Source organism: Aquarana catesbeiana, linkage group LG02 (genome assembly GCF_042186555.1).
Source record: "Aquarana catesbeiana isolate 2022-GZ linkage group LG02, ASM4218655v1, whole genome shotgun sequence".
NCBI lineage: Eukaryota > Metazoa > Chordata > Amphibia > Anura > Ranidae > Aquarana > Aquarana catesbeiana.
The window spans coordinates 671,402,371-671,414,376 of record NC_133325.1 but is presented as its reverse complement, the minus strand read 5'-3'; the positions used below and the strand labels follow the sequence as shown (position 1 = coordinate 671,414,376).

The 12,006-nt window shown below is 39.7% G+C and overlaps 1 protein-coding gene across 1 annotated transcript in view; it reads left to right on the top strand.

Moving 5' to 3' along the window:
• The window catches only part of NOS2 (nitric oxide synthase 2), a 150,731-nt gene that overhangs the window by 43,473 nt on the left and 95,252 nt on the right, over positions 1–12,006 (top strand). The window contains exon 2 of the mRNA XM_073616679.1: positions 7,166–7,373. Within this exon, the coding sequence (XP_073472780.1) occupies positions 7,261–7,373 (113 nt within the window). The 5' untranslated portion in view covers positions 7,166–7,260. The remainder of the gene's footprint in view (positions 1–7,165; positions 7,374–12,006) is intronic.

Genomic DNA, 12,006 nt, shown 5'->3' with positions numbered 1-12,006 from the left:
CCGCAGCCACGTTCGTATGGCGTTAGAGGCGTAGCCCAATGATCCCGCTCGGGGATTTAAGCGTGAGTGCGCTGACATGGCAAATTTTCCTTTCTCTCCTCACTTGGATCGTCCTCTCACACCTGAGAAGTTTTACACAGGGGTAAGCACATTACAGACATCCACCATGTCACCTTACTCTGCTTAACTTTACTCGCACACTCAATGTGTAAACTCTACACTCATTACGCACTACTCATTAGTAGGACAGGTTTTTCTATTTTCTTCCCCCTCTTCTTCTCATTTTGCTTTGTTTTTCTTTCACTTTTTGTACCCCTCTCATATCTACCCTGGTTTGTCTGTTTCTCATTTCAGTATACAACATGGACATTAGAACGATACTTACATCTTTATACTTTTTTATTTCGCCATTACGGTGATTACTTCTAGATCCATTATATTTTACTACTAACGTTGTTCTTACTGTATATGCTTAATGAGACACACCTAGGAACACTATCCTCTTTTCAATTCCTCTTTTCCCATACTTGCACGCTTCACACCTCTCTCATTTCTTCTTTCTCTTTCCTGATTTGTATCCATGCCCACCTTCTCATAGGTCCCCTTCATATATTAGTTATATTACACTATTTATACTCCCAAGTCATTATGAAATGTTATTTTGACATAGATACATATATAATCTTATTACAGCTAATATGACCCAGGTGGTTAATTGGACATCTCAGGATACACCACACTTCAATCCTCCTCCTTGCCATGTCCGCCCTATGCTGGGTCCCTGTTCTGGTTGCTGCGGGCTACGCCTCTTCAGCTCCCGTGTGGAGAATTTTCCGCTGCTGCTTTTGCAAGTCAGTCCCATGGACCATTTGACCATATGTAAGTATGGGAGGCTTCTATGAAGCCACATACTTCTTTTTTGACCATAACTACCATTGAATGTCATATTTTACTGATACCTACTATCTATTAGATATTTCACATATACACCAACTACTGAGAAAGCGAGCGGAGCTCATGAAACGCGTCGAGTACAAAAGTTGTATATGTATATTATGTACCATACTATTGTAATTAACATTTCAATGGTCAAACAATGTCTTATGATGTTTTATGTTCATTTTTCATCATGTTTTTGGAAATTCAATAAAACTCTATACCATTTGTTACGACCTCTATGACCAACTCATTTAAAGTCCCATGGGCGAACCTCTCTTTTTTGTACTATATGATTTACAGGGATGGAGTTGTGTTATATTAAGAGACAGTACCCAGACCGTTCTCTTTTTGACCGTGTGTATGCAAGACAAGTTTGAGCCAACAACCTTCAAACAAAAATCCACGGTTTTGTTGTCAGAAAATCCGATCGTGTATACGCAGCATTATTACCCTTATCCAATGTGTGATTGTACAATGCTGTAGAGCAGGGGTCCCTAAACATTCTAAACAAAGGGCAAGTTTATTGTCCTTCAGACTTTAGGAGGGCTGGACTGTGGCCAGCGGGAGTGTTCATTTTCCTGTGGGAGTAAACATCACCACATTTGGTATTAAAAGGAGGAATAGTGTCCCCTTGTTGGTATCATAGGGAGGAATAGTGTGCCATTATTGGTGTCAGTGGGATAAATGATGACCCATTGTTGGTGTCTGATGGCAGAATAGTGTCTTGTATCAGTGGGAGGACTAAGGCAAGCAAAGGGCTGCATCCAGCCCTAGGGCAGCAGTTTGGAGACTACTGCTGTAGAGGATGTGGAGGATTGGGAATTGTGACTCCCTCACGCCAGCAATATATCCCTTAAAAGAAAGTGTATATAATAAGTTCCTTATTATGGCATATGGCATGGAATAGCAGGGAACATTAATCCCCTATTCTCTCTTGCTGGATCCTGCACATTGCTTCACCAGCAGTCAATGGTTAAGGTGGGGGGCCCACAATTTGGGACTGAATGTTTTCCAGGGATGTGCAGTCAGGGGAGGCAGGTGAGGCAGAGAACATAAAAACAAAAACAAAAAAAAGATCAACTTTGAGGGTCATGGCTCAGTGGGGGAGTAGGTGGCTTAAGTCCTACCCCACCATTGGTCAAAATTTGGGGCTCCTACGACCTATGGTTCCAGAGATACGGGGCTCCTTACGCAGCCTGTCAGAAGCTACATACAGATCAGCCAGTTTAACCGCTTGCTGTCCAGCGCACGACGATATAAGTTAGCAGAATGGCATGGCTGCGCAAATGGGCATGCCTGTACGTCCCCTTTAAATTGCGGGCCAGCATGGCACACGCGTCGCCGACGCGTGCCCGCGGGTCCCGCAGACTCGATGTTCACCAGTGGCCTGCGATTGTGACACGGAGAGGCAGAACGAGGAGTTCCTATGTAAACAAGGCATTTCCCTATTCTGCCTAGCAACATGACAGTTATAACACACTGAGGGAACACATTTAACCCCTTGATCGCCCCCTAGTGTTTAACCCCTTCCCTGCCAGTGACATTTATACAGTAATCAGTGGCTATTTTTTTAGCTCTGATCACTGTCCAAATGTCAATGGTCCCAAAATAGTGTCAAAAGTGTCCGACCTGTCTGCCGCAATACTGCAGTCTCGAAAAAAATCGCATATCACCGCCATTACTAATAAAAAAAATTAATAATAAAAATGCCATAAATCTATCCCCTATTTTATAGACGCTATAACGTTTGTAGAAACCAATCAATATATGTACGCTTGTTGCGTTTTTTTTTTACCAAAAATATGTATAAGAATAGGAGGAATAAATTAGTTTTTTTATATACTTTTTGGGGATATTTATTATAGCAAAAAGTAAAAAATATTGCTTTTTTTTCTAAAATGGTTGCTCTTTTTTTGTGTATAGCGCAAAAAATAAAAACCGCAGAGGTGATTAAATACCATCAAAAGAAAGCTCTATTTGTTGGAAAAAAAGGACGTCAATTTTGTTTGGGTGCAACATCACACGACCGCGCAATTGTCAGTTAAAGCGACGCAGTGCCATATCGCAAAAAATGCTCTGGTCAGGTAGGGGGTAAATCCTTCTGGGGCTGAAGTGGTTAAATACAAGCTGGCACACTCTGTTTGCAGCAGACTGAGAGGATGAGCTCACAGTGCCTCTCCTCACTTCTTGTCAGAGGCACTGAGCTCAACGGACAGCTTGGAGTCTTGGACCAATGGATAAGTACCATTAGCCCAAGCTGTCTAATAAAAATGTTGCAGTGGAGGCACACCTCTCACTGCAGTGTCGTAGAAGGGGGAATGTGTCTAAAAGACAAATGCTCCCTTCCAGCCCAGCCCTCTTAACCAGAGGGAAATAACATGTGTTTATGTGTATAAGATTTACCCACAATCCCATGTTTTTCTCACACAGTTAAGAGGGAGAATAAGAATTTGCTGCTGCTGAAAAGATACAAGCTAAATCATATATTACTATGCTATATGTTATAAGATAATAATTTATTATTGATCTATTTACTGTAAAATTACTAGTTGGAAGTTAAGACTTCGAACATCAGTAATTTGTCCGTTAAGCCACCTGCTTGAGTAAAGTTTTTGAAAAAATATGTATATAATTATTTGTATATTACTTATGGTAATTAACCCCTTGCCACCCAGGCCAATTCTGACACTTCTCTCCTACATGCAATAATCATCATTTTTTTGCTAGAAAATTACTCAGAATTCCCAAACATTATACATATTGTTTTTGGTAGACACCCTAGGGAATAAAATGGTGGTCATTGCAACTTTTTATGTTACACAGTATTTTTCAAACGCATTTTTTTTGGAAAGAAACTGTTTTATGAATAGCAAAAAAACAAAAAAACCCACTAAAGTTAGCCCAATGTTTTTGTATGATGTGAAAGATGATGTTGCGCCAAGTAAATATATACCTAACATGTCATGCTTTAAAATTGCGCACACTCGTGGAATTGCGCCAAACTTCAGTACTTAAAAATCTCCATAGGCGTCGCTTTACATTTTTTTACAGGTTACATGTTTAGAGTTACAGAGAAGGTCTAGTGCTAGAATTATTGTTCTAGCTCTAATGTTCGCGGCGTATGTAACCTGTGTGTATCTGGCTCTGATACTAGCCAGTGCCTCACCAGCCATTGTATGAGTGTATTTGCTAAGATATTGCACATTAGTATATAGGCTATTTACAAATTTACCAGATTATACGGGCTACATAAAAAGAGCCTTGCTGCTCTTTTAGGGCTTAGAAAATGATCAGATGACCAAAAGTTCACCTTATATAACTTCCAAATATGCAATCTAAATAAACACTTGATGTTTCCTCTGAGCATGCAGACGGAGATCCTTGATATACAGTAGTCCCCTCATTGTATTTGGCATTAGCACACGTTCTCTACTGAGCACTGCCAGATTCATTGAGTATATTAGGAGATCAGAACACAGACATTCAACCAACCTCGTGCAGAGGACAGCACACAATCTAGAGTTTGAAACCAACTCAGTTATTATGTTCTTACGTTATGGAGGGAAATCAAATAACTAAGAAGCAGATTGTATCCTTAGTTGACATGAATCCCATAAAGGGAAGAGTTTTTTATGTTCATGCCAATAATGACTTTTCAATCAATATTGCTAGTATTACCATAAACAATGTAAATGCACCAGAGGCTCGGTTCACACTAGCCCGACTCCAAAGTCACTCAACTTTCAGTGCAACTTTGGAGTCCGACTTTGATACGACTTTCATGTGGTATTGAAGTCGTATCAAAGTCAGACCAAAGTAGTGGAGGAACCTTTTCTAAAGTCGGACAGACTTGTGTAGTATCAGTTAAGAGAGCTCTCACAGGGAAACAATGAATTTCACATGTCATCCGACGTGCGGTCTCACAAGTCAGATCCTATATCGCATCAAAGTGAATTGAGCCGTAGCCTCCCTGACGATATTCCCAAGTGTGGCTCGAGGTTAAATTTTAGCACCATTAGCAGTAACCCCGAGCCACACTCGGGATTACATCTCAGGATCCTGGTGCAGGTTACTTACCTTGTCCCCAGGATCCTGCGATGTCCCCCCGCGGTGTCTGCGGGCTGTGTCCTCTGCCTGAAGCCTCTCTGTGCCGGGCTCCGTTCCCTGCGAGCGTCGCGACCCACGGGGGCGGAGCCTAGCGGCAAATTCAAAAAAATGTAAAAATCATAACACATACAGTACTGTAATCTTACAGATTACAGTACTGTATGAAATCATTTCACTTCCCTTTTGTCCCCAGTGCTTTGGCCCTGCATGCAGTTTTATATTATATGTACTGTTCTTTCTGCCTGGAAACTTGAGATTGTCCATAGCAACCAAAAAGTGTCCCTTTATGTCAAAAGTGGCTTTAGACCAGCTAGAAAATAGCAATAGTAAATTAGAACACTTTGCAGAATTGAGCGATAGTGAATCGTGGGGAAATTTATTTTATTATTATTATATTACTATTTTTTTTAATTATTTATATTTATTTATTATATTATAATTTATGATTTTGTGTTTCCAACTTCATCATACCCGGGATATCTACTAGACTCTTGGTGGACAGATCTAAGTGTGTTATTGCTAAGAGTTACAGACCTACAATATAAAACGCCAAATTTCTATGCAAAATAATTGTACCGCTTTGAGACGCAAAAATCTGAAATAATCATACCGTCAGGGAGGTTAAAGTGATTGTAAGCCTTTTTGTTTTCTACAAAATAATAAACATGTCATACTTACCTGCTCTATGAAATGGATTTGCACAGAGCAGCCACAAGCCTTCTCTTCTAGGGTCTCCCCCCCCGGCACTCCTGGCACTTCCTGTTTGGTGAGTGCCCTCATAGGAAGCACTCATGTGGGCTCTATCATGAGCTGCGCTGCTTGTGTCTATAGACACAGACAGCTTGGCTCAGCCTTGCCCCCTCGTTACAGAATTTAACTGACAGCAAGGGGAGCCAATAGCTCCCGCTGCTATCTATATACCCTGTGTGAAGGGAGAGAACCAAGAGAGCTGCTACTCTTGGGAACAGCACTGGATCGAGAACATGCTCAGGTAAGTATATGGGCAGGCTGGGGGGGGGGGGGGGGGGGGCTGCAGCACAGAAAGGGTTTTACCTTAATGCGCAGAATACATTAAGGTAGAAATCTCTAGACCTTTAGAACCACAAAGTTTCCTGTTCTTGAAGGGACTCAGCCACTTTTAAGAAAAAGTTCTATTCAAAGATATAAATACAAAGAAGAAATCATATACCTACTTCTCCTGCTATCTGCACGACTATTTCCCCCTTTGCGATTGTCCCTGCCAACCTCCTCATCACTGTAATGACGAATGGGTCAGAGGGGAGAATAACCGATCACCATAGGCATGCGCAGGGGGACTGCCAGGTGTGCCTGGGCAAACCCTAATCACTATGTGTGGTGCCGATTCCCCCTACTGCCTGGGTTTCCCCCTATGTCCCCCCCCTGCTCCTGCAGTACTGATGGTTTCCCTTCTCCCTTCTCCCCCGTCTGCTGCGGGGAATGTTTCAGGATGGAGAGCAGGGGAAGGGGCTAGTAAATATGTAATTTGCTAGCCCCTTCCTTTTACTATGCTTCAGTTCATAAATGAACAAGAAGCCGCTCAACACGGAGCACTTCCCATTCATTCACTGCCCTGTGCAACAGAGGCTGCAGATAAAGGCATGTGTGTTTGAGCTTTGGGGCGCACACCCTAATGCGATAGGCTGCACACACCTATGCCGATCACAGAGGGGACCAGGGAATCGGCACTCCCGGAAGTGTCGATTTCTGAACAGACATTGGAAGGTGATTCTTCTGAATCAGAGTGGTGTTTAGCACTTGAGTAGAACAAAAGTATAGCCCTTTAAAGAAAGCATAGGTCATATATGAGACCCCACCCAAAGCTAACACATGTTTCCCACATCTGGCCTATCCCAATGCAGGTTTATCTTGATATAGTCCTCTCTCCGTCTAGTTTTTAAGCGAAATATTAAAAAAATGGACCAGGAAATATTAAGGGTAATTGCTATCATACCAGAACAACCGACAGTTTGAACCCACCTAATAAAACACTAAGGGCATGTATTTTAAGTGCAAAGGATGTTGCTCTTTATTACTGTAAGAAAAAAAAATGTGTTTCCTGGTTTCATAGAAGTTTTTCTCTCTTTTTTTCTCTGACTAGGATCTTTTTTTGTCATCCAGAAGCCCAGCCCCCGTGAGAACTTTTTTTTTTTTTGCACTTAGTGTAAAGGCTGTCAAGGTCCTAATATCTGAACAATGATGTGCCCATGGAAGCTGTTCATGAAATCTGGGAACAATAAGGATATATTCACACAAGATTCAACAGACCTAAACAACAATCTGTCAAAGGATAGAGAAAAACATTGCAGGTAATAAGAATTTTACAGCCCTATTTATTTATTATGATGGTTGCATGTAGTCATTGTGAAATTGGTATTGCTTTTAGTAATACATTTACTTTTCTGATGAATTTAAGCAATACTGTATGTAGTTTAACTTGAAACTTGTTATTACACTTGAAACATTGTTAGTTAGAAAATGTTAGTTTTCTGAGAACTTTGTATGTCCTATAACCGACAGATAATGAACAGTTAGAGATTGAAGTGTCCTGGATAACATGCAGCGCTTGTGAAACTGTGAACTTGACTAGTTTTCTTCATATTAATTGTATAATGTTAAAGTTCATTATACATATTATGCACAATGCATTCATTTCTAAAACTGATTAATTGATTCTTTATTTGCCTACTTTAAACCCTGTTCTAAACTCAGTTTTGTTTTATTTTTATAATTCTGTATTAAATATAGAACCGAGAGATTTTACTATTACAGGGCTTATTCAATGGGGAAATGGGGAAACAAGGCATTATATATATATATATATATATATATATATATATATATATATATATATATATATATATATATATATATATCTTCTTTTTTTTTTGGCTCCATGTATACATGAATTCTCATGCCGAGGAGTGAGCAGAGGAAGGTGAACACCAGCCCTTAGAGTTTAAAAGCATAAATAGCTCAAAGTAAATTATACATTTTAAAAAAGAAAGTGCCAAATATGACAAAACATCTTGGCCCATCCACTACAGAAACTGCATATTCAGAGCTGGCTTCATGACAAAGGGGGTTATTTACTAAAGGCAAATCCACTTTGCACTACAAGTGCACGGCAAGTGCACTTGAAAGTGCACTTGGAAGTACAGTCGCTGTAGATCCGAGGGGGATATGCAAGGAAAATAAAAAACAGCATTTTAGCTTGTACATCATTGGATGATAAAATCAGCAGAGCTTCCCCTCATTTCAGATCTACCCCTCAGATTTACAGCGACTGCACTTCCAAGTGCACATGCAGTGCAAAGTGGATTTGCCTTTCGTAAATAACCCCCAATGTTTATAATATTCCTCAAGACTCAGTTTGAAATGGGGTTTTGAGATGTAAAGAGGACATTGGGGTTTATTTACTAAAGGAAAATAGACTTTGCACTTTGAAAAGTGCAGTTGCACACTACAAGAGCAGTTATTCCACAGCTTAGTAAATGAGCAGAAGCTCTGCAGAGTTCCATCATCCAATCATGTGCAAGCAAAAATGCATTTTTTTTAAAATTTTCCTTCACGTGACATGATTGGGTATTCTTTGCAAGTTGGGTAAGCTTTGCATCATTTACTAAGCTCTGGAGCAACTGCATTTTCAGAGTGCAACTGCTCTTTGCAAAGTGCACAGCCTGTTTGCCTTTAGGAAATCAACCCCATAGTGTGTGTAGATGAATAATAAGAGAATCTTTGTATGGGCACATTACCTTGCTGATTAAGATTTTAAAAATGTGAACAAGAATTGAGGCTTCAGACATTTTAGCAGTCTTTATGAAGATGTCTTTGAGTATAGCTTCTGTTAAAGTCCTATACTGTTAATGTTCTCTTTATAGTAAGTTATACTATTTAACTTATAGTAAGTACTGTTCTGTTTATAGTAAGCACACCTTTGGCATCCCACAATTGAAGGCACCTCAGCAACCTTCTGAGAGATGCAGTGGGGTGTTTCTCAGGTTTGACAGGGAAGTTGGTATTTGCATACTGCATGTATTGCTGGTTTAGGCACTTCCAGGATGAGCTGGCACCACACCTCAAGCCACAGTATGAGCCGACAACTAGTGACGCCTGTTTTTAAAAAGCTTATTTTGATGACAAGATTGTTTCAATGCGTATTAATTGGGGTTACTAAATGAGTAGAGGCTGTTCACTTCCCAGGTTTTCCACTTGTTCATGCTACTTTAATTTTGATAACCCAATAGTGCTCACTTAGCACATGAACACATTTGCAAATTCAAAACCCACTTTGGTAGGTGAACAGCCTTTATTTCTCTTAGTAAATCATCCCCTCTATGCACTTACCATAGTAACCAAGCAGAAGTCTGTCTGTTCTAAACTACTAAGACAAAATGTAACTGAGTACTATAGGTTAAGGCATATAATTTCCACCATGTGAATAAATATAGCTCATTGTATTTTTTCTTGTACATTTACTGTGATTATAAATGTATGTTATCCAATGTACCGATCTTCATAGGCAGTATTATAATCTAGTTATGCAGGTTTTGATCATAAAACATTTCATGTGATCGGATTTTACAGTTAATATCTTTATGAGGATCACTTCATTGTAGCGTAAATGCTAAATTCTGTGTAATAACAAGGTAACTGATAATACTGTTTATTATTATCAGTCATTGGTCATTTTAGGATGAGTACATGAACTAACCCTTGGGTTTATTGTGAAAGGCCATATGATGCAAAGTTGTATAGTAACTAACCACCACCAACTAAATTCTAACTTTCTTCACTTAAAAGTAATTTTAACAATAAAACATGACTATGGGTTGGATGCACTGGGCTACAGCACATATGGCCTGATCTTTTTTGTCACATCTTTTTTTTGGAATAGAGTTGTATACATTAATAAGTCCTGATAATATAGTGGCTATATAATCTACTTCTATCTGGTGTTGTTCAGAGGTACACTCCAGTCAAACTCGACAATTTTTAATCGACTCTTGTCAAAAACTGGTGTTGTGTTTTTATTAAACCTTTGAGCACTTTTTGGTTAATGAGTAGGGTACCCCCTACTCATTCACAAACTCATTCCAGATTCCGATAAGCCCCATGCCTGTAGACCCCCACAACCATCAGGACAGGGTTGTGGGAATTAGGCCCTTGTCCTCATCAACATGGAGACAAGGTGCTTTTGGGGGGGAGACTCCTACCCCAAAGCACACCCCATATTGAGGGCATGTGGCCTAGTATGGTTCAGGAGGGGGTAAGGGCACTCATTAACCCCAGCCCTCTTTCCTGACCTGCAGGGCTGCATGTTCAGATAAAGGTCTGGTATGGATTTTGAGAGTTACCCCACGCCATTTTATTTTTTATATTTTGGCATTAGTTTTGTTTTCTGAATTATTCATTGCCGGCATTATTTTGTTTACATTTCAGCTGTCAGCAGGGAAACCCGCTGACAGCTGTTAATTCATTGGTTATTAAGGATGCAGCGGCCAGCTTCCTGGTTCGCTTCTTAACCACTTGCTTACAGGGCATTTTTCACCCCCTTCCTGCCCAGACCAATTTTCAGCTTTCAGTGCTCTCACAATTTGAATGACAATTACTCAGCCATGCAACACTGTACCCAAATGAAATGTGTGTCCTTTTTTTTCACACAAATAGAGCTTTCTTTTGGTGGTATTTAATCACTAGTAATTTTTCTATTTTTTGAGCTATGAATAAAAAAAAATGAACATTTTGTGAAAAAAATTCTTTTTCTTTGAATCTGTCATAAAATTTAGCAAATTAGTAATTTTTCTTCATAAATTTTGGCCAAAATGTATACGGCTACATATCTTCAGTAAAAATAACCCTAATTAGTGTATATTATTTGGTCTTTGTGAAAGCTATAGAGTCTACAAGCTATGGTGCCAATCATTGAAAATTGACCACACCTGATCACACCTGATGTACTGAATGAAGGCCTATCTCATTTTTTGAGACACTAACAAGCCAGGAAAGTACAAATACCCCCCAAATGACCCTTTTTGTAAAGTAAACATCCCAAGGTATTTAGTAAGTCGCACTGTGAGTTTTTTGAAGTTGTAATTTTTTCCCACAATTCTTTGCAAAATGAAGATTTTTTATTTTTTTACAAAATTGTCATATTAACAGGTTATTTTTTTCTCACACAGCATATGCATACTTGCAACTACACCCCAAAATACATTCTGCTACTCCTCCTGAGTATGGCAATACCACATGTGTGAGACTTTTTCACAGCCTGGCCACATACAGAGGCCCAACATGCAGGGAGCACTGTCAGGTGTTCTAGGGACATAAATTACACATATAATTTCATGACGACCTATCACACTTTTGAAAGCCCTGGAGCACCAGGACAATGGAAACACCCACAAAATTACCCCATTTTGGAAAGCTAACACCCCAACGTATAAGCCATAAGGCATAATGAGTCTTTTTTTTTTTTTTTTTTTTTTTTAAATAAATTTTTATTGAAGGATGTAACATACAGGGAATGACATCAATAGACAGTATCATTGTTTTTTTTGTGATTTTTTCCAAAAAAAAGAAAATCCAAAGTAAACATTAGCTGTATACAAAATAGGAACATAAAACAGCTGATAAAGACAGATAGCAGAAGGGAGGAAATAAAGGAGAAGAAACTGGATGGATCTAGGTGGGGGGGAGGGATTCCCTGAGATTTCTAGCACAATGTTACTGGAAGTACCCCGCATAGGGTGGGGGAAGGGTTGAGTGGGGGAAGACCAGGTAGATGTAGAATGTCAACATCAGACATCAGGGGGGGAGGGGGTGGGAGGGGAGAGCACCAAGAGCGTGCTTTGGGTGGAGTAAAGCAGCCTGTGGGTATAAAGTACAGGTTAAATGGTAACAATAAGGTTGACATGATAAAGATAGTGATAATTGCGGTTT